Source organism: Protopterus annectens, chromosome 6.part0 (assembly GCF_019279795.1).
Source record: "Protopterus annectens isolate FY-2018-M chromosome 6.part0, PAN1.0, whole genome shotgun sequence".
NCBI classification, from domain to species: domain Eukaryota; kingdom Metazoa; phylum Chordata; order Ceratodontiformes; family Protopteridae; genus Protopterus; species Protopterus annectens.
In genome coordinates, this window is record NC_056737.1 from 788211796 (window position 1) to 788238140 (window position 26345).

General features: G+C 39.8%; 1 protein-coding gene across 1 annotated transcript in view; it reads right to left on the reverse strand.

Moving 5' to 3' along the window:
* The window catches only part of LOC122803895 (protein BCAP-like), a 681296-nt gene that overhangs the window by 181476 nt on the left and 473475 nt on the right, over window positions 1-26345 (reverse strand). Inside the window, exon 7 of the mRNA XM_044073579.1 lies at window positions 25977-26048. Within this exon, the coding sequence (XP_043929514.1) occupies window positions 25977-26048 (72 nt within the window). The remainder of the gene's footprint in view (window positions 1-25976; window positions 26049-26345) is intronic.

Genomic DNA, 26345 nt, shown 5'->3' on the forward strand with positions numbered 1-26345 from the left:
AATGCTCACTATGTCAAAGTCAATCCATAGCAAAGGTGTTGTTAAAAGAAACAATACAACATAATTTTAAAAAGTGTGTAAACTTTGCGAGGTGTACTAAAACACAATTAATAAACCCCCTAACTTCTCACTAATCAAGTACAAGCTGTACACATTGAGGGACCAGGTACGTTAAATTGTAAATACTAGAAGTACTCGCCTAACGTAACCAATTTTTAAGTTTAAGTATACAAGTAAGCGAGTAAACTTCATTCAGTCCTGGTGGTCGACATGCATCCAAATAACTGCCATAGAAGTTCTATTTTTTCTAAAATCAATGAACTAGCACCACCTCTAAGCATGGTATTAATTAAATTATCCTGATCTTGTATTTGTTCAATAACTTTAAACTTAAATTAACGGTTAGGTTTTTCCATACAGTGCTTTGCTAGTGCATTTTCTTGTTTATGTCTACTAATTGCATATTGTATGGTCATAAATCCTGTCACGAAGCCTCCTATCGGTTTTTCCGACATAGAAGGCTTGGCATAGTTGACATAAAGCCAGATAAACTACGTCTTTAGAGTTGCAGTTAAATTTGTTTCTCAAAACATAGTTTCTGTCTCTGATGACAAACGTACTACCTATGTCTATGTATTTACAATAGTTGCACATCTCACAACGGGACATACCTGCTGTTCTACATGTGTTATTATGTCGACATTCTATAATATTTTTTATATTTTTACCACACCTATAGGTAAAACTGGCGATGGTCCTAACTTTTGGATAATGTCTCTATCAGTTGTGAGCAAGTGCCAGTTTCTTTTCAAAATGTCCACAACTTCTCTTGCTCTTAAATTAAAGGTAAAACAAACCTAATGTTTCCATTGGTTGTTTGTGTTGAACATGTACTTTCAAGTGTGTTGTAGTTGGGAGTGTTTGTATGATTAGTCTGTTCAACATTAATTAAGTCATAATCTGAATCTGACTCCCTTGATACTAGTGAGGTGTCTTTATTCAAGATTGGTTTATATATTCCTTTTTCTATTTTGACTTGAACTTCCATTATTATGTTGTTAGTTAGTTCAGTTGGGTAACCCCTATGAGTGAACATGTCATACAAGTTTTCACATTACCTTAGGAATTCATTTTGCATAGTGGTCATTCTTGCAGCCCGTACAACTTGTACCTTAATAACAGACTTTTTTTGATGTAAGGGGTGAGAGCTATTGAAATGCAAGAGTGAATTAGAGTATGTACTCTTTCCATAAATTTTAGCTGTATAATGTTGACCCAATTTGTTTTTTGATAAGAGTACATCAAGATAACTAATAGTCAACTCTTGGCAAACACTGGTAAATTTTAAAAAATCAGTTGTATTGTTAAAATATTCAACAAGTTCTTTTGCTACAGTACTATCACCTGAAATTATGATAAAAATATCATCCAGGTATTGGGTGTAAAAGGAAATACTGTTCTTCAAGTTTGTATTTTCAAGAACAAATTTGTGTTCCCACTGAGCCATGACTAAGTTGGCAAAACTGCCTCCACAAGGAGAGCCCATAGCTGCCCTAATTTTTGTAAGTAAATAAATAACATTTACTTACAAAAAATTGGGGTAGCTAAGGGCTCTCCTTGTGGAGGCAGTTTTGGAGGGAAGTGGATGGAGGATGTGATGTCAGGAAGCAGGACAGCTCTTTTTCAGAGTACTGCCTGCTCATGGAATGCCTTGGGGCCTGTCTGGAATTACAATAGGTTCTGAAGTTGATGGAGACATAGGTGAAGTCTCACGCATCGAGACCGGTGCAAAAGGAGAACATGCTAGCTCCTGTCTTGGAGCTTTCAGTGATGATGACAGACTCATGTCTTCTGGCTTTCTTTTTTTTCAGTCTTTGACGATCTCTTTTTCCTTTCATTTTTCTTTGTCTTTTTCTTCTCTTTTTTTTTCCAACTTGTCTGAAGAGGAAGTCTAGAAGTCTGCAGGAAAGAGACTTTTCAGTATAAGTTCATTCCTCTTGTCTGTTAAAGATTAATGCACAAAGGCTCTTATCCATGGAAGTCAGAAAGTACCACAACAGTTGTAATAAGCACAACTAAAGATGGGTATAACAACATTGCTGATATCATTGTCATTAGTATCAAGAAAGAGCAACATTTAACAATGAATTTCTTTTACTTTTGGGAATAGAAGTCTATAGACTGATGAGAATGGGACATTAGGTTTCCTGCCTAAACATCGAGAAAGCAGTTAAGTTGAGGTGAAGCCTAATAATATTAAATCTATCTCTCTTATTCTATATATATATATATATATATATATATATATATATATATATGAGAAAAAAAACTAAATGAAAACTCCAGCCAAGCTAGAACTTTCAAAGAGTGACCTCCCAAACCTCCTGTAACAGAGGCCTATGGGATATATGCAAATGACCCTTATGAACATCAGGTGTTTCAGCTATATGGTGATTCTGAATGCCCATGACTTTTACATTTGAAGTCATTTTAATGGACAATTTCAGGCCAATAAAGCCAAACCCCACTAGCTATGGATATGCACATTTCGGCCTTGTTATGACCTCTTCAGCATAGCATAAGCAGAGTGCTTGACTAAGCTTAAGAAACACGAGGTAGTTAAACCTGGCTGATGTCCATTTTCATTAGGGTAATTGCAAAATATCCCAAATAACAAATTAAAACACATAAAAACAAAGAGTTAAAAGGTCACACTGAAAAACTAATGAGAAAAAAAACTAAATGAAAACTCCGGCCAAGCTAGAACTTTCAAAGAGTGACCTCCCAAACCTCCTGTAACAGAGGCCTATGGGATATATGCAAATGACCCTTATGAACATCAGGTGTTTCAGCTATATGGCGATTCTGAATGCCCATGACTTTTACATTTGAAGTCATTTTAATGGACAATTTCAGGCCAATAAAGCCAAACCCCACTAGCTATGGATATGCATATTTCGGCCTTGTTATGACCTCTTCAGCATAGCATAAGCAGAGTGCTTGACTAAGCTTAAGAAACACGAGGTAGTTAAACCTGGCTGATGTCCATTTTCATTAGGGTAATTGCAAAATATCCCAAATAACAAATTAAAACACATAAAAACAAAGAGTTAAAAGGTCACACTGAAAAACTAATGAGAAAAAAAACTAAATGAAAACTCCAGCCAAGCTAGAACTTTCAAAGAGTAACCTCCCAAACCTCCTGTAACAGAGGCCTTATATATAAATATATATATATATATATATATGTGTATGTATATATATATATATATATATATATACATATTTATATATATAAATATTTATATATATATATATGTATGTGTATATAAATATATATATATATATATATATATATATATACATATATATATACATTCATCATCAGCAGCCTCCTTTTTCCCATTTTCTACATGAGGTTGGGGTATCATGTTAACTGTCACCATCTCTCTCGATTCAGTGCCACACTCCTGCCTTCTTCAACACTCATGTCTGATTGTCTCGGGTCTTCTTTCATACAATCCATGCACCTCTTTGCTGGACATCCTTGCTCCCTCTTACCTTCTTCCTGTCTGTCCCAAATCTACCTCACCAGATTGTCTTCTGCTTTTCTGCATGTGCCTAAATCACCATAACCTGTTCTCTTTGATCATTTCTGCAATTGGAGATACCTTGGCTTCTGCTCTTATATCATCATTTCTTTGTCTGTCCCACAGTGTACATTCTACCACCCTTCTCAGGCACTTCATTTTCATCACTTCTAGTTTCTGCAACTGTTCTGCCTTTACTGCCCAGGTTTCTGTACTATACAGCAGTACTGGTTGCACCACTGTCTTGTACACCTTACTTTTCACCTTCTTTGGCATTCTTCTGTCATAGACTACACCTGGCACTCTATGCCATTTGGCTGCAGCCCCTCTGATTCTAGCTTTGACCTTTTCATTCAGCCTTCCCTACTCCTTAACCACCCCTCCTAGATACTTGAAGCTGTTTACTTGTTCCACTATCTTCCCTTCTATCTCAGTTCTCAGCTTCTTTTGATTTCCCAATTTGCTTCCATTACCACTGTCTTATCTGTGCATTGTTTCATCCCATGTGCCTTCAGTTTTGCATTCCATTCTCCTATACTTTGCTGAAGTTCTTGTTCAGAGTCTGCCTGTAATGCCACATCATCTGCATACAGCAACCTTGTTGATCTGTCCCCTCTGACCTGTTTGCTAATGTAGTCCATCACCAGTATGAACAACAGTGGGATCAGGGATGAGCCCTGGTGTACAACCACTCCCACTGGAAACCCCCATTAGCCCGAACATTGTTCGTACTCAAGTCATTGGGTCCTTGTACATAGTCTGCTCTAATTCTACCAATGTTTCTGGGACTTCAAACCACTGCAGTACTGTCCAGATCAGCTTTCTTGTGACCTTGTCATATGCTTTCTCTATGTCTCGGAATGCCCAGTTGGACTCTCTCCTCATCCCTAGCTTCTTCTCAAGTATCTGTCTTACTGCAAACATCAGGTCAGTTGTGCTGCATCCTGATCTGAATCTGAACTACTCATCTCCCATCTTACATTCTACTACTATGCATATCCATTTATCAATCATGCTCTCTAGAACTTTCATGCAATGTGATGCCTCTGTACTGCCCACAGTTGTGGATGTCCCCTTTGTTCTAGTACACTGGCACGAGTATGCTTACTCTCCAGTCATCTGGGATATGCCTTTCTCTCCACACTGCTATGAGTACCCTCAGGAGCCATTTCGCCCCTATCGCACCCAGGATCTTTATCATATCTACTGTGACCTCATCTGAACCTGCTGCTTTCCTTGGCTTCATTTTCCTTAGTTATGTTCTTACTTCTTCTAGGGTGGGCTCCTCTTCTTCTCTTGTTGTAGGCTGTTTCTGGGGCAGTACAGCTTCTGTGGGGTTTTCTTCATTCAGAAGCTGCTGGAAATACTCCTTCCATTTGCCTCTGATGTCTTGTGGACTGGTAAACAAGTTGTTGCTGGCATCCCTTATGAAGGGTGTCTGACTATCTTCTTTGTCTTTCTGTCTTTGCCTTGCAACCTGATATCGTTTCATTGTGCCACTTACTGAGTCACTTTCCAGAAGTTGGTAGAGTGCTTCTGATGCCCTTTATTAACCAACCCGTGCTCCTTCCTAGCCTGGTCGATGTTTTCTATCTCCCATTTCTTCCTGCACTCCTTCTTTCTTTTGATGATTTTCCAGACTTCTGCATTCCAACACCAATTTCCTTATGTACCTTATTTCCATACCTGGCTCGGTCACATATCTTTTCTGTAGTCCTAACACATGCTGTTTTTAGGTGCTGCCATTCTTTTTCAACTCCACCTATTTCCTCCTCTTTTTGGGGTTCTAGAGCCCTGAGTAATTCCTTTAACTGTTGTACTTTCTCTCCAGTCAACTTCCAGGTCTTTAGCCTGGTCTCTGTTGACCGTAGAGTCTTCTCTGACCATTGCTTGCAGCTGATTGTGGCAACTAGTGGTTTATGCTGTGAGCTGACTGTTTTACTGGAGATGACTTTGCGATCATGGACTCTACCCCAGTTAGGGTTACCATATTTGGTTATACGAAAAAGAGGACGAACAAATATGCACTGGTATTATACCAGCACATATTTTTTCATCCTCTTAGGGTTGCCAGATTCTTGACTGGCCAGGTTGGAACAAAAGGTCTTTCACACTAAGTGAAGACCAATAAAAAAATGCCGGTATATGAGCCAATCAAAAACTTGCACAGCGGACCCTCTTCTGTTCAATGCAGAATATCAAACAGTTCCGTATTGAACAGAGCTCCGTTTTGCAATTTTTTGATTGGCTGGTATACCGGTATAAAGGCCAATAATAATAATAAAAAAAAAAAGCGGAGGCTGTTTTGCCGGGACTGTAACCGGCAGTGCAGGACTCGGGATCGGACTGCCAATCCTGGGACATTCCAGCTGAAATAGAGACATCTGTTTTTTGAAAATTCTGCAATTTGTCTGGGTTTTTGAAAAACCTGGACAAATCTCAGAATTTTCAAAAACCGGCCGGCACTGGACAGAAGCCCAAAAAGAGGACGTGTCTGGGGAAACCCGGACGTATGGTAACCCTAACCCCAGTGCCTTTCCCTTACTAGGAGGAAGTCTACCTGAGTTGCATGTTGGCTACCCTTGTATGTGATCTTGTGACTCTCTCTCTCTTTCTGAACCATGTGTTTGCTACTATCAAGCCATTTGCCAGACAGAAGTCCAGGATGGCCTCTCCTTCTTTATTATTGTTGCCCCACCCATGTGGACCCAGGCAGTCCTCATATTGTCCTGGGGTATCCAGTAGGTCCTACAACTATTGTCTGAATGCACTCTTTTGCTCACTATCACAACCCTGCTGTGGGGCATAGGCTGAGATTATGAATACTGCCCTATAATTACCTTACTACCACAACCCTGCTGTGGGGCATAGGCTGAGATTATGAATACTGCCCTATTAATTCTGCTGATATCCCTCACTGCCTTCTGAAGCCTCTCTCTCATCACAATTCCTACACCATTTCTAGCCTGTCCCCCTCCTGACTAGTGGAGTCTGGACCTCAAGCCAAGTGACTTTGCTGTACCGCCCTTCCATCTTATCTCATGGATACATAGGATGTCCAGCCTCCTCCGTACCATCATGTCATCCATTTCCAAGCTGCGTCCTGTCAGTGACCTACATTCTCAGTTCATGTTTGGCAGGTTGGTTGTTTTTTATGTCCAGCTTTCGCTCAACAGAGCTATCTCAGGTAACCCAGGCTGGGCAATTAGACACCGGCCAGACAGTAGCTTATTGACCCAGGGCTGCTGGGCTTTATGGTGGGCACACACTGGCCAAAAGAGGCACATACACCCCTCCCAAAGTTAGCATGGGTCCTTGGCGTATGTCAGAGTAGGCCATGTCCTCAACCCACTTATCACTGGTAACTACCCATGCCCATGCAACATTAGTCAATATGACCAAATCACCTAGAGACGTATTTTAGACCATCAAGTGGATAGCCCTGCCACGGCACGCAGTCTGTGATCTGTGTTCTCCTATCTTGAGGATACTGTGCACCACAGTAGATGCCCAATGCAGTTGGTGTGCACAACTCTTTCCCCTATAGGGCACCATGCAGAATCTGTGCTGCTGCCCACATCTCCATTCATTGGTGAGTTTGAGATGGAAACACTCAGCATGTTTTTTGCAGGTGGGAGGAATCCCACAGAGATACAGTGAGAACATGCAAACTCCAAGCAGGCATTGGTCGGAGGTCGGGATCGAACCTTGTACCTTGTGCATGGGAGGCAAAGACCTTAACTATTATGCCAATTGATCTTACATATATTTTAACCAAAAATAAGAATCTAAGTAAGTAGAAGAGCATGAAAAAAAGGCTGCTAATGAATTAAAAAGCAGGGACAAGATACTCTAAAGGAACACTTAGCTGTAGGGCTATGATGATCCATCTGATTATTGTTAGAAGCAAATGGGATCTGAGGGCAGTAGAGCAGTCAGAGTGCTGGGGAATCAATTGAGTTTTTTTTGAAGGAGCTGGAGGCGAGCAACACTACCAGCATGCCAGACTGGATCTGACAAGTGGCTTGTATCTCATTAGGTGGATTGGACAGACTGGATGAAATAGGACTCATGGTTGTCTCTTTTTTTCTTTCTTTTTTTAATTTTGATGCTTTATTACACCACAAAGCCAAGTATATTCTAGTGCATTCCTTATGCATAGTGCATATTTCTTTCCCATCTGGTAGTTGGCCAATTAAAATTCAACAGCTCAGCACAACCCAAAACCAGACATAGGTTTACAATCTACAACACTTTTCCAATACTCTAAGTAATGTACTAACCATGTCAGCTTTTCTGTATCGAATACTTAACAAATCATGTTTCCCATATCATACAGATCAACAAATTATTCCACATCAATTACTTGGTAGGATTGTTTAGTCTGTCTAAATCACATCTATCTAACAACCTGCATTTTTTCATAGTTCTGGACGTTTGTTGTATTCCCATAGCATTTATTTCATTTTCTCTAAATTCCTCCATCAGTGTTATCAGTTTCCCTAATTTTGGTTCCTTTTTTCTTCCAATTTCTGGTTATTACCTTGCTGGCTGCTAGCAAAAGTAATGTAATAAGTTTTTGCATATAACAGGTATATCTATCCAAATTAAAAAGTAATTGCTTTCTTTTCACTGAATCTTTGATTTCAGTAATTTTGCAAGAAGAAAAAGCACTGCTCCAAAGCCACAAAATGGTATTTTAATAAACAAACGTAAGCGCTTTTGTTACGTTCTATACAAGATGTTGTATAACATGCCTTGCACTTGGACACCACCCCCTCAAGGAAGTGAGGTTCATCCCTTAAGGAAGTGATGTTTTTATGGTATTTAAAGGATGAAGGATGTGAGGTAGTGTATCTGTTTGTCTGACAATGTTTCTGTAGTGCTAGAAATGAAAGCGCTTACATTTGTTTATTAAAATACCATTTTGTGGCTTTGGAGCAGCTTTTTTTCTTCTTGCAGTGTTACTTTTTGCTGTCGGGCTTGGTTACTTGATTTCAGTAGTTTATCAATTAACCCATTCAAGTCTTTTTTATATCTCTCAGAGATTTCACATCTAAAATATGCGCTCCCAGTCCCCTTAACCTCATTCTCACATCTCCAGCAATTTTGTTGTAGTTCCTTACAAATTTATTTAGTCTACTTTGGGTATACAAATATTGAAGCAAACATTTCTACCAAAATATTTTACATTTTCTCAATCTCGTGGCTTTTTAAGGGTATAACATGCATCTTGCCAAGCCTGATCCAGGAATTCAAAGGCTATAGTTCACAGATTGTTACTAGGCTAGTGACCACTATGGCCTTTAAAAGCCTAGCTGTTCACCCCAATTCATTTGGGTCCCCAGTATCATGAATGGCTATATGGGGGGACATGTTAGTAGGGAGGTAACTAAGGATTTGGGTGGGTAGTTAGGACAATATTTTTCTTATTAACAGCTTCTGTCCATAAGGGATATGGGGGCCAGACCAGGGGTAAATTTACTGTTTCTTATCTAATTGTCAAGGTTTTGTTTGAATATAGTCAGGAATGAACTCTGTTTTTCAAGGATGGGGATCTCATTCCATAGTACAGTGACACATATATTCTCTCTAGCACATTCTGTTTATGTCACAAGCAAAGTTTAGAGCCCTGATTTTGTGTTTCTGGTGATATTTGTTTTGCGCATGTGCAACAGATCCATCAGGGCTAGGTCTGAGGAAGCTCTATAAGCTAGGCAAAGATCCCCTCTCAGCAGCCTGTAGGGCCCTGAAGACAGAGACAGAGCCTTTAGGTGATCAGTGTAGAACAGAATATTCATACCCTCAATTCTCCTGGTGAGAAACCTTTGTGAGTGTTCAAATTGTTGCAAGTGTCTGGTTAGATACATGCCAAATGGAACACTGTATTCAATAACAGGTATGATAAAGGCCATGTAGAGTGGTACTATAACTTCTGGGAACTGGATGCTATAACCTTACGTATGAGTTGGGCAGCATAGAATGATTTTCTTATTATCTTAGCTACGGGTTGGCCAAAAGCCAGACTGCTGTCTACATATGTTCCCAGATCCCCTACTATTGGGTCGACTTTTAGGGCTGTTTTGTCAATGGAGTAATCATTTGGGTTGACAGTTTCCCAAATCAAACTATAATGCAGCTTTTGGCATTGAGTTTTAGGCCATGGCTTTGGCACCAATCATTTGTCTGTGTTAAACTCACTTGCAAGATGCTGGGATACTCTGCTGGTGACTGATCTCTTGGTGAATGTCGTCTCGCTCATCCTGACTTCTTCACTCTTGTCTGTGAGCCACTTGGCAATCCAGTGAGTTATGCAAACATTTATGCCTAGCTCAGAAAGCTAGCTTGTCAGCAATGCCTACGTGGAGTATTGTATAGAATGCCTTAGACAAGTCAAGATATGCATTATGCACTATTTTACCCTCATCCATTGCCTTGGTGACCCTGTCAAAGAAGTCTACCAGGTTGAGTAGACATGACCTTCCCTTAACAAAGCCAAATTAGGATGGCTCCAGTGTTTGCACGTTGCCAATATCTTTGTTTATTATTTCTATGATAATTCATTTCATGGCTTTGCATGTTAGGCTTATTAGACTTATGGGTCTGTAGTCCCCTGGCCTGGCTGATGGTCCACCATTGTGCAGGGGGAATGACTGTTGTTGTCCTCCATTCACTTGGAACATAGTCTGTTTCAAGGCAGTAATTAAAGAGGGTCTCAAGTGGTCCAGATAGGTCATGCTTTAGACTGTTCAGAAAGCAACTAGGAATTTTGTCAGGACCCATGGAGGTGGTGTTTCTGGCTTTAGCAAGTATTGTCAGCATCTGGTCCCTGCTGATAGCTGGGGAAAGTATGTTGGAGGGGATTTCACCTGGTAGAGTTGGGCAGATGGGGGTGGGGGGTGTCAGGTGAAGTCTGAGCTAAATTTATCAGACAGTAAATTTGCTATGTCACCCTGACTGGTGAAGGTGGTACCATTCACCACCAGTTCAGTACACTGCTGGGTGTTACCTCTGATGTTTCAGACATAGCTGAAGGACCTCTGATTGTCCTTAGCCTGGGAGGCTATTCTGATTTCACAGATGGCCTTGTTGAATTTAATTACACCTCTTAGTTTCTTGTTTAGCTGTATGAGAGAGCACTTTCTTTAAGTTGCTCTTCCTGACTTTGGCCATGCGTTTTCTTCTTATATTATATACCCTGTTTAGGTGAGGATTCCACCACTGGGGTTAATTTTTAGTTTTTCTTTTGGGTTTATTTCGAATAGACATGGCAGCCTTATGCAGCCATTCACATCTTTATATAGGGACTATGTGAATCATTCTAAACAGGTAGTTGTGGTCTCAGGTTTGGGGGGAGCCTTGAATTTTGACAAACTATCACTTAATAGGATTTAGTTTGCCTTTGAATCACTCCTGCTACTGGTTAAACTGGATTTTCTGGGTTGATTTTTACTTTAATATGACAGCTTTGCAATCCAGCCTCCCAAGTGAGGCCATGACAGGATGAGGGAGGGGCAACGCTCTCCCATGTTGCTGATTACTAGACCAGTATGTTTGATCTGCTAGTTGGAGTATGCACTATCTGTTCCCAGGCTGTTTCTGTTAATAAAGTCTAGAAAATATTGTGCCTGTGAGTTTGAGGCAGTGTATGTTTTGCAGTCTATAGAGCGGCAGTTCAAGTCACTCATGAATAGGGTGTTTGGTTGGATGGTAAGCACCTAAAGTAGGATTAGGTAAAAGTTATGTGACTCTAGGAGCATATATGGTGACCTGTAGCTAGCTGTGATGTGGGGAGGGACCTTACCTATGGTCAGATGCACATGGATGAGCTCCATGGTATCATCCTGTTTAATCATCCTGGAGGTATGTTTGTTGCTAACGGAGATCAAGACACCACCATCTTTGGCCCCAGTCTGTGCTATTGTTGGTCTACATGTGTGGAAGGGACTGCAGCCTTGCACTTCCAAAGTACTTTCTATTGCTTTAAATCAAGTCGTGATCACAGCACAGTTACCTACATTTTCCAGAGTGAGGAGGGCTTGAAGGGTGAGTAGTTTTTTGTTTAGTCTTCAAGCACTGATCAGAAACACTTTACGGTTGCTTGTAGACTTTTTCACTGTGTTAGTAGTTTTGTCTTTTTGGTATTGCCCAAATAAAGCTTTAAGGGGATGCATACGCTTTTAACTATCTGACTCTCATCTGACTTTTCTTAACCCACTTATCTTCTATTAAAGCCTTATATGATTTTCTCACTTCAAGCAATAAGCTTATTAAAGAGCGTTGTTCCAATCTGTATTGCTTTATTAGGCCACCATGCCTGTTCAAAATATAAAATAAGCCTCTATACCTTAAATTTCTTCCATTTGGATTTCAAAATGGGTCATCAATTTTTGTCAGTCTAAATTATTGTCTTATTCTCTGACTTTCTCCCAAAAATAGCACTTCCTGACCTCTTTACATCAATTTTCCACTACCTCAACTTCTTTGATCTCCCTATGGTTATTCAGCACTATTGGCCATACTTTAAATTCCCAGAAAGTATATTCTGGGCAGTTAAGGTTCCATGATACAACTAAATACATATTTCCTAGCTTGGTCTTGCTTATTTCTTTTTTATAGCAAAGGAACAAATATCTAGGTTTTGATTTATTCCTTTTATATTTTCCTGTTCTATTATCATTTCTTTCCACTTAACATTGTAAGTTGTGTCTTGCATCAAATAGATAAATCTCATTTTCCCAGCCTGATGATATGCTTTGAGACGGGGAATTGTTAATCCTCCATTAACTGATGGTAAAATCATCTCCTGCCATCTTATGAGTGGAGCCTTCTTTCCCCATACAAACCTCATGAGTTTCTTTCTTAACTTCAACCAAAAATGTTCTCCTGGGCCATAGAGAAATGGCTGAGACGGGCCTATGTTCATGCATCGAAAAAAAATTACAGTGAATGGTTAATAATCAAACATTAAACAGTGAAAGTTTAACTTACTGAAAAAGCTTATCAGCAAAAAATAATTAATTGAATGGACATAGTTGGCTATATATATATATATATATATATATATATATATATATATATATATGGGAATAGGGAAATTTTAAAAAAGGTCCTTTTACTTACCTTATGCATCACTGTACTTCCTGGTTGTTGGCCAGCTATGGCCATTCAATTAATTATTTTTCACTGTTAAACTTTTTTGGTACGTTAAACTTTCACTGTTTAATGTTCAGTTATTAGCCATTTGCTGTAATTTTTTTTCAGTGTGCATGCATAGACCCCCTGAGATAGATTACCAGCAGAATGATGAAAATCTTTACTACTTGGATTCTTTGATCCATATCACATTCTAAACATTTCCATTTCCAAAGCTGTCCAGTTATCTTGGAAAGTAAAAGTTTCCTTTTTTTTAGGCATGTTGGATGCTGCTTTATATATTCACACCCGCAAATATTTTATTTTGTATTGACCCCACAATGTTGGATAAAAGTTTGTATTAGATTCTATTTCAGTGCATACTTTGTATATAAGGCCTTGGCCTTATCAGTATTTATTTTATATCCAGATATAGTGGCAAACTTACTAAGTAAATTAAGTGCTTTTATTAGGTCATTATTTGGATTAGTCAAAGATATAATAACATCATCTGTGAATAAGGCTAGCTTGTCTTCAGATTTGTATCATTCCCAGCCTTAGATGTCAGACTGTTGTATCTTTTCTACTAAAGGCTCTAAGTGTATAGCTAAAAGGTGTGACGACAGGGGGGAACCCTGCCTCATACCTCTCCTGAATGGAAAATCTTCTGCAACTCTAACACTTAATTTTAAATTATTAACCTCTCTTCCTGATATATCCTGGACATAAGTTATACTAATTTGAAGGGAAAACCTATCTTTTCCATTGTTTTCCATAAATAAGTCCATTTCACCCTAGTTAGCATCTAGTGACAGATGAATTAGTTGCCCATGCAATTTCTCAGCTTGACAGTGAATTAAGGATGTTTTTGTTATGCTGCCAAATGCTTGCCTTTCTTTTATAAAATCACACTGATCAGTTTTAATTAATTTGGATAAACTCAACTGTAACCTCTCTGATAGTACCGCAACAACAATGTTATAATAATGGTTCAAAACTGAAATCAGTCTGTATGAACCTGGGTTACATGGATCTTTTCCTTAATTTAATAACATTATCATCACTACTTTTTTCCAGGAATCTGGTGTTTCTTTATGTTTAAGAACTTTATTAAATAGTTTATATCAAACAGGTGTTACATTTTTGACTTTTTTTTTCAAAAATTCCACCGTATACCATCCCAACCCAAAGTTTTCCCCAGAGCTTGTTTATTCATTTGTTCCTCAATCTCTAGTTTAGTTTAGGTCTTATTAAACTTTTAGCTTCCTTCTTCTGCAAAGTAGGCAATTCTGCATGTTGCATAAAGTCTTCAAACCAGCTTTCCCAATCCCACTCTTCCTTGTCATGGCTATAAAACTTCTCAAACTATTTTTATCAATTGAGGATATCTAACTAGTGTACCCATTCTCCCTTCTCTTGTCTTATCTTAAAGATACTATGAGGAGTTTTCCTTTGTCTCAGTCTACAGGCTAAAAAAATTTGGAGTTTAGGTGAATTTATAGAAAAGAGATCTGTGAGTTTTTATTTTTTTTCTACTATCACCTTTTGCCAGATGCGCCATATGTCCTCTAGTTTCTTCAATTTTTCCATAAATGCTTCTTGAAGTGTTTCCTGCAACACTCCTTTTTTCTGCAGTCGATGGGTCTCCATTCATCTTCTCTCATTCCATTCCTTATTCTCTCATCTTTTTAAAATCCCTTTCTCTGCTTTTCCCATATACCACTTCTCAATTAGCTTCTCATTTTCTTGCTTTAATTCTGAAAAAAAAATATCACTTCTATCTGTAATATTTTGCTTAATATTTAACCGGACAATATTAAATCACCAATGCTCTTCCCTGTTATTTTCCTTTGGGTAGTACATAAGCACTGAGACTGGAGCATGATCTGACAGCAGTATATGGTGTGTATACATTTTCTGTAATAGGTAAACATGTTTTTGTGTAACGTAAAGTCTGGATCAAGTATCAAATTGTTCAGATTTTCATGTTAATTTTTTCTTTCCTATCTAATTTGCAAATGTCTTGTAAACCACATATATTACATACTTTATGCAGTACTTTCCCCTCTACTGAACTTTTTGCCCTGCAGCCTGTCAGTAGCATACCATGTTCCAGTCTCCACTTAAAATACTTATCCCTGTATAAGTCTATTGCTTCTGTTACAGCCCCTATTATTTCCACTGTAACAGTCTTCAGTAGGATATGTTTGCTATTGCGATCCGCCAACCATTCCAGTACCCTCTTAACAAAATAAACCTACCTTTGCTGCCTGTTACTTGATCTTCTACTTCCACTCCCACACCTACCCTGACTAAGGTTGTTACCCCTCTTTTCCTGCTGTCAGTTGTGGTAGAAAATATTCCTGTATTCCAGAATTATTTATAAATTCTTCATTTTTCAACTTCTTCAAATGTGTTTCTTGTATTGTAACAATATCCTACCTTTGTTGTCTAACATAATTCAAGTGTTTTTGGTTCTTATTCCTACCTAGAAGGTCATTAACGTTTCCAAGTCATTTTATGAAGCATCATAGTTGCTACAGTACTTTACCTTCCTATTTTTCTCCACTTCAATATTGCCTAGTAACCAAATTCTGTCAGAGTGAAAGAAAATATTCCAACATGAGTTTCTGCATGTGACTGCAACCATTTCTTAATTAATTAGCAGCTCAAACCCATTTACTGAACTAAATTTTCATGATATCATACAGAAAAACTATACACAAATCCTTCTCTTCCCTCAGACACTGTGTATAAGCTACTGCTTCTCGTCCTTGCTGTCATCACACTATGATCATTGTGTTGTGCCTCCCTCCATCTTTGTTGTAACTATACCTCTAGCTCCTGAGCTGGTTTTAATATTTTAATGTCTCTATAGTAGTCATTACTATTTCCTTTCTGGCAGAAGTCTGCTATTATGCTAATTAACTGCACCACTTAACATTTTTCTTATTTCTATCTTTTAATAAAACAGGAAAGGAAACAGAACTCCCTCAGTCATTTCTGTTACATATTAATTGTAGCTTCATAATTATTTTCATATTAGTAACACTTGTCAAGTTCAGTGTCAATATTATCATGCACTCTACCCACTCTTTGTTTCTATTGGGTGAGTAAATTTAAATTCTTGTTCATTCAGGTGATTTTGCTATCAAGTAAAATATACATCTTCTGTTGTATCATCCCTTTATCACATAGTCCTAGTTTCTTACACTGTCATACACTTTCAGTTTTATTCAGCTGTGTTTTACACTAATCCTTTGACCATGAGTCCCCCTCCCATTAGTCATTCAAGGTCTTGCATACACTTGTGGTACTTTGTGACTACTAAATCAGCAACAATAACCTGTTAAATATAAAATACTGCCCCAAGAAGAGCCAAACACAGTTAAATCCTCTTGCTAGTCTCTCTTAGCAACACAGTCAGTATGTGATCCCGCATACATCTAATGGTGTGCTCAGATCATCCATTACACTTCCTCAAATAAACATTTTTAAAAAAGAGAAAAATACTGACCAGAATAAGTAGAATCAACTAAAAACACTATTCCATATAAGAATAACGGTAAAATGCTACTCTAATTAGTTAACTTGCCCTTGAACAGTCACATCATCTCCTCCCTGGTTTTATGTAACAAAGTAGTGGCTGGCTCATTTTCCTCCTCTTGTATTTTAGCCTGTGAAGAAAGCTCAGTAAACTTGTATCTATTCAAGTCTTTTAATGCCATCTCACTATGCTGAAATGTCTTAACCTCATTGGAAAATATTTTGAGAACAGCAAGGTATAGTAACAATCTGATATTAATTTTTAAATACCAGAATGAATTTACTTCTTTTCTGTCTGGTGTCAGCTGAATAATCCTGTTCAACGAAAGCTCATTTATCCTCTATTAAGAGAGATTCCCTTCTTTCACAAACAAGAGGCTCTAGCTTCCTTTAATTGATAATTTTGGAACTTGACCACAATAGGTCTGGGAAATCTATTTGAGTCTCTTCCCTGAATGCATACTATATGATCCCCGATTATCATCACAGGGGACCTCTGTCCATTTGGCCAGCTGACTCACTATAAAAGCAACACAGCCTCTTTCTCCCAGACCTTCATGGATGCTACTGTATTTTAATTTTTTTTCTTCATCCTCTGTCTTCCAAATTTAAAAGTTTTTTCTTTGACCATTTCCTACATTAGTTCTAATTCAGCCATCCACAGAGTGTGGTCACTGGCTACCACTTTCATGGGCTCAAGCTTATAGAAGAGTTCCTTTACCACATGTTCTACTTCTTCCAGGTTTTTATCATTCTTTTTTACATATTCTAGTAATGTTTCACTCATTCCTACCGCTTCTCTGCAGAAGTGCAATTTTTCAGTCATTTTGTGATTTTGTGGTCCTCCTTGGCCCTCTCCTTGTGCTGGGATCGTCATGTGTCTGAGTCTTGACAGCTACTGTCTAAGGCGTTAATGCCTAAACCAGGTTTTACTGCTTTGTTTACCCCATTTTTTTTCTTTCCTTTGGCCATCTGCATGCAATTGCTTAGCAGAAACATCTTTTTTATGCTTGATTCTGTATAGACGATAGGGGAAATTACTCTTTTATAAACGTATGGGATGGAGAGGCATCAATACGCAAGTTATCCAGACAGCACCATACTGGAAGCCCTGATCCATAGTTGTCCTGACCACAGATGTGTTACTACAAGGATCCTAGGTTTGTTTGTTCTGGTCTAGTGCAGTACCCTGGGGATCAGGGAAATGGGGGTAGAACTTAAAGGAGCTGTCCTTCCATAAGGAGGGTGAAAGCATTCATTGCCAATGACGTCTTGCAGGTTCACCTATAAAGTCCTGATTTCCATGTCACAAACAAAGCAATTAATCAATTACAACTAGTTGGCTAATCAGGTATCTGCAGAAACTTCCCCTTGGTATCAAAGTATTCCCTCTTTCAGATATTTTTGATGCCTTGGGAAAGGCAGCTAAAAGCAGATTTTTATCCATACAGTATAGTCAGCAGCAGACACTTAACATTTATAAGCAAGGGTTTTATCCACAACAAGGTATGCCTTTGTTGCTGCTGCTGCTGCTGTCAACAGCACAGTCTCCATATTTGATAGTATACTTTTTGACATTAAACACTGTGTAAGACAGTTGGTAGATTCTGTCTCTCGGGACCTTATCTAACACCTCTGCTTCTATATTCTTTACCTGTTTGAGGATCTCCTTTAGTATTTAATAATATGTGTGTTAGACAGTTCATGGCGCTAATGCTGTGGAAGGAGAAATATAAATTTGCTTTCTAAAGTGATCTAATACTCTGCTCTTGTTCATAGGTTCATAGGTAGGTACTAGGCTATTGGCCCTAGGGCCTATATAAGCCTAGCCAAATGGTACCCTGACTTTTGCCACCCAAGAAAATTATTTCTCCAGAAAACATAACTATGTAATAATATTTATTATGATGTCATTTAGTTTGTGGAGCTTTTCTCCCCGGGCCTCTGCTGAAAATGGAAATATATCCAGTTAGACTAGCCCGGTTAACAAATGTAAAATAAATAAAATAAAATAAATAAATTTTCCTGTGCCCGTCAAGCAGAGCCACAGAAGTGATCCCCGTGGTGAATTTCCTATCTTCCATCCAATCATCAAGATTTTTCTTGAAGAGTGCTAATGAGGAGCTTTGTTTGATATAGATAGGTAGTTTGTTCCAGAGTATGGGAAGTCTCTGGGGCAGGAATCTATCCCTCCAGCATGTTCTGTTTATTGTGGTGACAAGTTTAGGTCCCTAGCACACGTATCTCGGAGGGATTGGGATTTCTTTACGTGTAGCATGTCCAACAGCTCTGGGTTTGACATAGCTTTGTATGTTAGGCAGAGATCGCCGCTGAGTATGCGATATGCGACAGAGTAAAGCTGGAGTTTTTTGAGACGGTCCATGTAGGGCATCTGTTTGAGTCTGGTAATCCTCTGTGTGAGGTATTTCTGCGGCCTTTCCAGTTGTTGTAGATGTCTTGTGAGGTACATACCAAAATGGGCATTGTACTCTATAATGGCTCTAATGAGGGATGAGTAGAGGGGAACAATGACCTCTTTTTTCCTGTATGAGAACCTTTTGTGATGAGTTGTGCCACGTAGAAGGACTTCCTGACTGCTGTGGCAATGTGATTATCAAAGGAGAGACTACTGTCCACCTGTGTCCCAAGGTCTCTTATCACACGTTCTGTGTTAAGTAGACTACGTCCTATGTGGTAGTTCATGCGTACAGAGTTTTTACCAAAAAGGATGACAATGCACTTTTTGGCATTGAGCTTGAGGCCATGGCTTTGACACCAGGCATCTGTCTCAGTGAGGCCCTTTTGTAGGATGTCCACGATGTTAGGAGTTTTGATTATGGCTCCTAGTTTGCAGTCATCTGCAAACTTTGTTAGCCAAAGAGCTTCTGTGTTAGCCTGTACTTCAGATAAGTAGATACCAAACAGGAGAGGACACAGGACTGAACCCAGTGGTACTCCACTTGTCACTGGTCTGAAGATGGAATTAGAGTCTGCTACTTTCACAGTCTCGGTTCTGTCAGTGAGCCAGTTGGCAACCCAACTTGTGACATAGGGATTTATACCCAGTTTAGTGAGTTTATCTATAATTCCAGAATAGGGGATGGTGTTGAAAGCCTTGGCGAGATCTAGATAGGCTGTGCGAACCACCTTACCCTCATCTACAGCTTTGGTGACTGCTTCAAAGAAGTTTATCAGGTTTAGGAGACATGATCTGCCTTTTACAAACCCGAACTGGGTAGGGTCCAGAGTTTGGAGATTACCAATGTCATTGTTTATAAGTTCCATGATGATACTTTCCATAGCCTTGCAGACCAGGCTCATCAGGCTAATGGGGCGGTAGTTCCCAGGGTCCATGGTAGCTACCCCTTTGTGTAGTGGGATAACCCTTGCTGTGCGCCATTAAGTGGGCACAAAGCCTGAGGTGAGGCTATGATTGAACATGGTACTTAGGTGGTGTGCCAGTTCGTTCTGTAGTTCATCTAGAACGCAGCCTGGGACGTTGTCAGGTCCCATGGATGCTGTGTTCTTGGCTTTGGAGAGCATGTTTTTTACCTGTGAAGCCCTGATTACAGGAACTTTGCTTTCTTCCTGTATAGAGATGGGCCCTTTAGGGGTTGAGAGAGGGGTAAAGTTAGCACTGAACCCATCTGCCAGGATGTTAGCAATATCAGTTGATTCTGTATATTTAGTGCCATTGTACTGTAACTCAGAGCAGATCTGAGTGTTGCCATTGAGATTCTTGACATAGCTATAGAATGCTTTGTGGTTGTCTTTAGAATCAGTGGCGATTTTGTTTTCGTAACTAGCTTTGGAGGATTTTATGAGGGATCTCAGCTTCTTACTGAGGCTAACCACGGAGTTCCTCCAATCATGGGATTTTACACTTTTTTGCAACAGTTTCTTTCTTCTGTTGTAGAGTTTGTTTATGGCAGGGGACCATCAGATTGACTTCCTTTTTTGGAGGACAGCATCTTGGTTCTGTTAGGGATTGCACAATTCATGCACTAGTGTATGTGCTTATAAAGTGCATTTGTACAGGATTTGGCAGTCGTACCTCTATTGTCTGTCAGCATGGGTGTCGTGAAGTTTGCCACTTCTGTCTTAAGAAGCGTGAAGTTGGCTTTGAAGAAATTTTTTACAGTGGTTTCCCTAATGGGGGGTGGGGGTGGGATGTGGATGTCTAGGGTGATTAGCTTGTGGTCGTATCTGACCAACGAGGAATTGACCTCTGGTGTGGAACACCAGTTGCCCATGTTGGTAATGACCAGGTCTAGGATATTGCTGCCCCTGGTGAGGGTGTGGATAAGTTGATCCAAGACTTTGGAATTTATGAATTCCAGAAAATGTTGAGCACAAGATTTGGTACATGAGAAGTTTTCCCAGTTAATGGTGGGGAAGTTGAAATCGCCCATTATTAGGGTGTTAGTTTGTACCCTAATATTTTCCAGTGTATCAAGAAATGAGGAGTGGGAATCCTGGGGCATGGTGGGGGATCTGTAGCAAGCTACAATTTGGATTGCAGTCTTGCCCAGAGTTAGTTGAACTTGGATAATCTCAGATGCATTATGCTGAGCAACTAGCCTAGAGGTATGGATATCCTTAATGAATATGGACTCTTCTCTGCCTTTAGTGTTTCAGTCCAGGTTAGGTGGCTGAAAGGTACGGTATGAATTATAGCCTGGTAATGCAGGGGTGCTCTCTGGAGCCTTGAACCAGGTCTCTGTCACTGCAAAGATGTCGATGTTCTCCATTTTAAGGACTGCCTAGAGTGAGTGCATTTTGAGGTTTAGACTTCTAGCATTAAGTAGCATTACCCTCAGATTTTGCTTGCTTGTACCTGTTACAGTGGTGAATTTGTCATTTGAACCTTGTCTAAAAAAAGGCACTATAGGGGTGGCAAGAGCCTTAGCCAGTATCCGAAATCCCAAGGGTGACAGGTGCAGGCCATCTCTGGCAAAGCATTGTGGTTTGTCGATCATGTCATCCCAGGCAGACAGATACTGGATCCCCTTAGAATGACACCAGAAGCTTAGCCAATTTTTGAAGTCAATCATTTTGCCCTTGTACTGTGGTATCATTCTGGGTGATGGCATGCTGCTACTCAGGGCTAGGGTCATACCTGCCTGGGCTACAAGACCGGACAGCTCTTCCATGTCTCTTTTCATGTAGTCCTGGGAGGTACATCTCAGGTCATTCACACCAACATGGACAATGACAGAGTCATATTTGCACTTGTTCTGGAGTGACCTGAGTGAGTGCATTATGTGGCGGATCCTGGCACCTGACGGGCAGCTGACAGAAACCTTCTCCTTGTTTAGCCTGGTGAGTGGAACATCAGTGTGCCTGACTATACAGTCACCTATGACTAGAGTGTTGGATACGTTGACATGTGGAAGTGTGTTGCAACCTGGAGCCAAGTTAAGAACCTCTTGCACCATTTAGGGAGACAAATGCAGGGTCCACTACCAGCATTTTATATAGACAGTTAGATGTGTTCTGCATCTTTGGTAGCTCATTATCTTCCCAGAGGTGACCTATGTCTGATGTACAGAGCATTAGTGCACTCCTTATTTTCAAAACCATTTCCTTAAAATACATGCTGGTGCTCTGAACACAAAAGGACACTTACCCTCAATAAAAATTAACATCAACCATTCCATGAAAAGTGCTAACTTCATATCTTATCTCATTCCCTCCAGTACAGCTCTTTTGAGTGTCCACCTTTAACTCCCAGTGGGTGTGGCTTGAGCCTTTAAAATGAAGTTATCACTTTACAATTTTAACAAATACTCATTAACAGAGATGAAATATCAATAAAACTGGGTTTGCCATCATGTATGCTTCAAATAAAATACTCTCATACCTTGCATGTAGCATGGTTTTGCAAATATGAGCAAGCAATATTTGACACCTAGAGGCACACTAGGAGGTAACTGCAGAAACGCACGGAGGTGCACTCAGCTGTAATGAGTTCTCCCACACCCGCAAAATTAATTCCCTTTCTTAATTAAGCTCAACTCATAAATCTACACCTTCAAGAAAGAATTGTATAGTTGTGTTAGTACCCAGAAGTATCTGCGTGGGATCGGGACTTCATGCCAAATGGCCAATAGACTTTGAGCTTTTATACCAAACCTATGAATCTATTAATAATCAGTCTGCTGGTTTTCCCAAAAAAGACATCTATAGCAAATGATAGCTCTGGTATCAACTAGTTAATATCAGCAAGGCAAGAGTGACATCTTAACTGATCATTTCTTCAGACTGATTGCTGTGCTTCCAGCTGTATTTGAAAAAAGTACCAAATCACAGACACACAGCAGCAGCATGTGGACATTCACGGGCAAGTGTACTGGCAGTGGAAGACAGTTTCCCAATATTCTTTATAGAACCATATAATAATAGATACTAAGTATTCATGTTGTACTAGATAGTCTAAAATAGAATACATGTACTGCTAAATGAGAGCTAAGTAATTATCAGCTCTGTCATAAAACTTAGCTGATACATACAACTGCCTTACAAGACCTGTCTAGGTTCTTTGGGTTCTTTGTCAGTAATAAAAGAATTAACTCTGCAGTATTTGTAAGGAAATATTTCATAGTCAGAGGTATAGTTGATAGGTCTGTTTTTAAATGAAAGTAAGAGCGTGGTCTGTCCTTTGGGGCTGAATATATTCTGTCAGTTTTTAGGTACTGTACATGTTTCTTCAGGGAAGTCAAATTCAAAATGTCATTTAAATTTTTATTTTATTTTATTTTATTTTATAATTTACACTGTGCTTAATAGTCTTGTAATATCTTTAAAAGAAATGACAAATGCAGCACTGTTAATTGTTGCAGACCCTTCTTAAGTACCTTACAGATTCTCAAAGCAGGGAACAGAGGGTATCAGTTCCCCATTCAAAAAATGCAGTCAAATAGATACCAGCCTCCAATAAAAGAATCTCCTCTGGAGTGTTTTTAGAGAACTGAAACTCTTGTCATTTTTATGAGAAGTTATCACTTTGTTGCAAGCATACTCAGATAAAAGTACCCTTCCTTTAATGACAAAAACCTTTTGGCAAAGAGACTGAAATGGAAGGTCTATTTTTTCAGTTTAAAGTCATGTGAACCTGTAAACTGATTTTTTGTCATGAAACATTTTTTGTGCAAGACAGCAGACTGGGCCAGCAACATCTATTCCAAAACAGTGATGGTACTGAGGGGCCACCAGTGAATTTTGCACTAGGAAAGGCTTTTTATTGGTTGATTTTGTTGCCCTGATTTACTGCTTTAGGCCTCTGTGACCTAGGTTGAGTTCCACTAGACAAAGACATATATGCAACATCAGTGATTTCTTCTTATCCACCAGCTTCACATCTGTTTATACAAATTATTGACATCCATTTTAGGAATGTGACTAACACAAGGTGACCATTTTGTTACAGGACCTAAACTGGGACACTTAAGGGCCGCTCCAGGAAGCCAGGTCTGCAATCCCATTCTCCCAGCCCCCATGGGAGTGGAGATAGGGCCGCCAAGTCATCTTGCACTGGGGTTGGCAGGTTGGCCTCCCATCCTTCAGCCTGCACTGTGGGGATGCCACTGTGTGAACGGCACCACCCAGGAGGCAAGAGGCCACATGCCAGTAGGCTTGAAGTGATGCACATTTGTCGGTGCCTGGCACCATGGGGGAGAGAGACTGAGGTGTGCTGGAAAAAATGCAGAGATGAGGGGACGCAGGGCCATCTCCCCTGCGAGTTTGAAAGCCCTAGATGCAAAGCAAAGGGGAGAACCAGTGTCAAGGAAGTCTTAATGAGGGACTTCTGAGACTTCACATCCCAGCAGAGTTCCATGAGGCTGGAAAGATCCTCTGAGAAGATCCAACAGCACACGCGACACTGCATGATCTGGCAGCAGTCAGGAAATATGTAACCCTGGAAAAGAGTTCTCTCTCCTGGGTAGAAGTGGAAGCCTGGAGGGGGTCCGTCCCGATGAAAGTCTTGAAGTGAGGGAGAGGTGGAAAGTGACTGGGACAGGCCAGCTCCCGTCTGGGTGAGGGGGTACGGACCATGCCCCCTCTGGGAAGGAGGTCTGGAAGGGGGAGAGATGCAGATAGTGGCATGACTGAGTGAGCTCCTGCCTGGATGAGGGGGGTTAGGCAGAGCTCCCCACAACGGAAGTCCTTAAAGAGCGCTGGGGTGGACAGCAGCAGAGCCTGGAGAGCTCCTACCTGGGTGAGCAGGGTCAGGCAGAGCTCCCCATGATGGAAGTCCTTGAGGAAGCACAAGGGCGGATGGTGGAGGGGCCTCTGAGAGCTCCTGCCTGGGGGGAGGCATCCGGCCTTACCCCATACCCAATGGCATCCCTGAAAAATTGCAAAATCCCCAGAGCTGCTCAAGATGGGAAAGCAAAGGGACTGGCCACCCTGGGAAGCCAGGTCACCATTTAGACTGAGTGGTCTAAACTGGGATATTTCTGTGTCCCAAATACATTTCTTGGGATTCTAGGACAGACACTTCCAAACTGGGACTGTCCTGGAAAAACTGGGACACAGTTGGTCAACTTGGACTAACAGTCAATGTGGAGGAACTGTTCATTTTTGGTTTGTTAGGATTTACCACCTCTTCGCATTATCTATAGTCCTTCAAATATGTCAGGTTATGTGTCCTGCTGATGAATGTCACTTAATTTTATCTGTAAAAAGAAAAACTTATGAAATCTAACTTTCAAATTTTAGTAGTTTTATCAAAATTTTCCTGCAATTATCTACTCTCTCAGAAGTGCCTGAAAATAAGCAATGAAAATTAAAGCCTTTGTGAGGTTTTCGTCTACTATAAGAGTACTTGCTGACAGAATACTGAGGGGGAAGTTGTTATATAAGGTATTTCAGATTAGAAAAATAATTTACTAATTCTAGCAAAATATGATGATGCATGAAACGAGTATGTCTGTAATAACGAATGAAGGTCAGAGCTGAATAATACATTAACTGGGATGCAAGGGGGCAATCAACATTTTTTGGGGTAGCAAGAAGAACCTAGCAGCGCATTATTATTATATACAAAACCTAGACAAGCAATCATTACTGACACTAGTTTGGCTGGCCTAGCTGTGTATTGCCAAACAAACATGGGTAGCTCTGCTGCTTGACATAACTAGAAACTCCACATATTTTAGACTGTTGCATAGATAACACCTCAAAAGTTAGACATACGTTTTTGTTCTAGAAACCTTCCACATTGAATGGTGGCAAACATCTAACATGTCACTGTGTTACAACGCAGACAAAGCATTATGATTGTTTACAGATGGGGTGATAAGCCACCAAGCAGTGAAGATGCCACATCTTTTCATCCTTCCACTTTAATGTCAATGCCACTTTGTTTTTTCCATGTAAACAAGTGTTGTGAGTTACCCAGTTCTGAACTAGTAAATGTAATTCTTCTCTAAGGAGACCACAGTCGGATCAAGGTGGCTAAGTACCATTAAGAAAGAAAGAACGAAAGAAAGGAAAGCAGTAGTAAATAGGTTGCAACATCTAATAATGTCTGGAGAAGGGCAGGGTATGTACCACAAATAGGAGACAAAATAAAATCTTATAAAGCTGCATTAAACAGAAGCAATACTGAGATTATTCTATGGGTTCTATAAATATGCTGAGTGTAAGTCTAAACTCTTTATTACCAGAAAAAGTAAACACTTTGCTTCTTTGTAATCTTACCTTTCTTCATGTTCTTGCTGAAATCGTTTTGTGTAGTCCTCGAGCTGCTTTGAATACATGTCTGCATTGACCCTAAAAGCAAAGGTCTGAATCAGATTACAAGATTTATATGTGTTTTTTTTATGTACTTTTGCTATGCTTCATTTGTGGGGAAGGCAACTGCATTGCAAAGCAATGATAATACAGTCTTATATGTGCATCTAGATGGTCGAGATGTTGTGGCCTGTAAGACACTTACTACTCCTACTTTCTTGCTGTTTTCTAAACCAAACCCTAACCTGCAAGAACACATTGTTTAGTAGTAATACCATCTCTACAATGTCTAACAAACCAAAATACATATATATTTAATGTAAAATAACAAACACT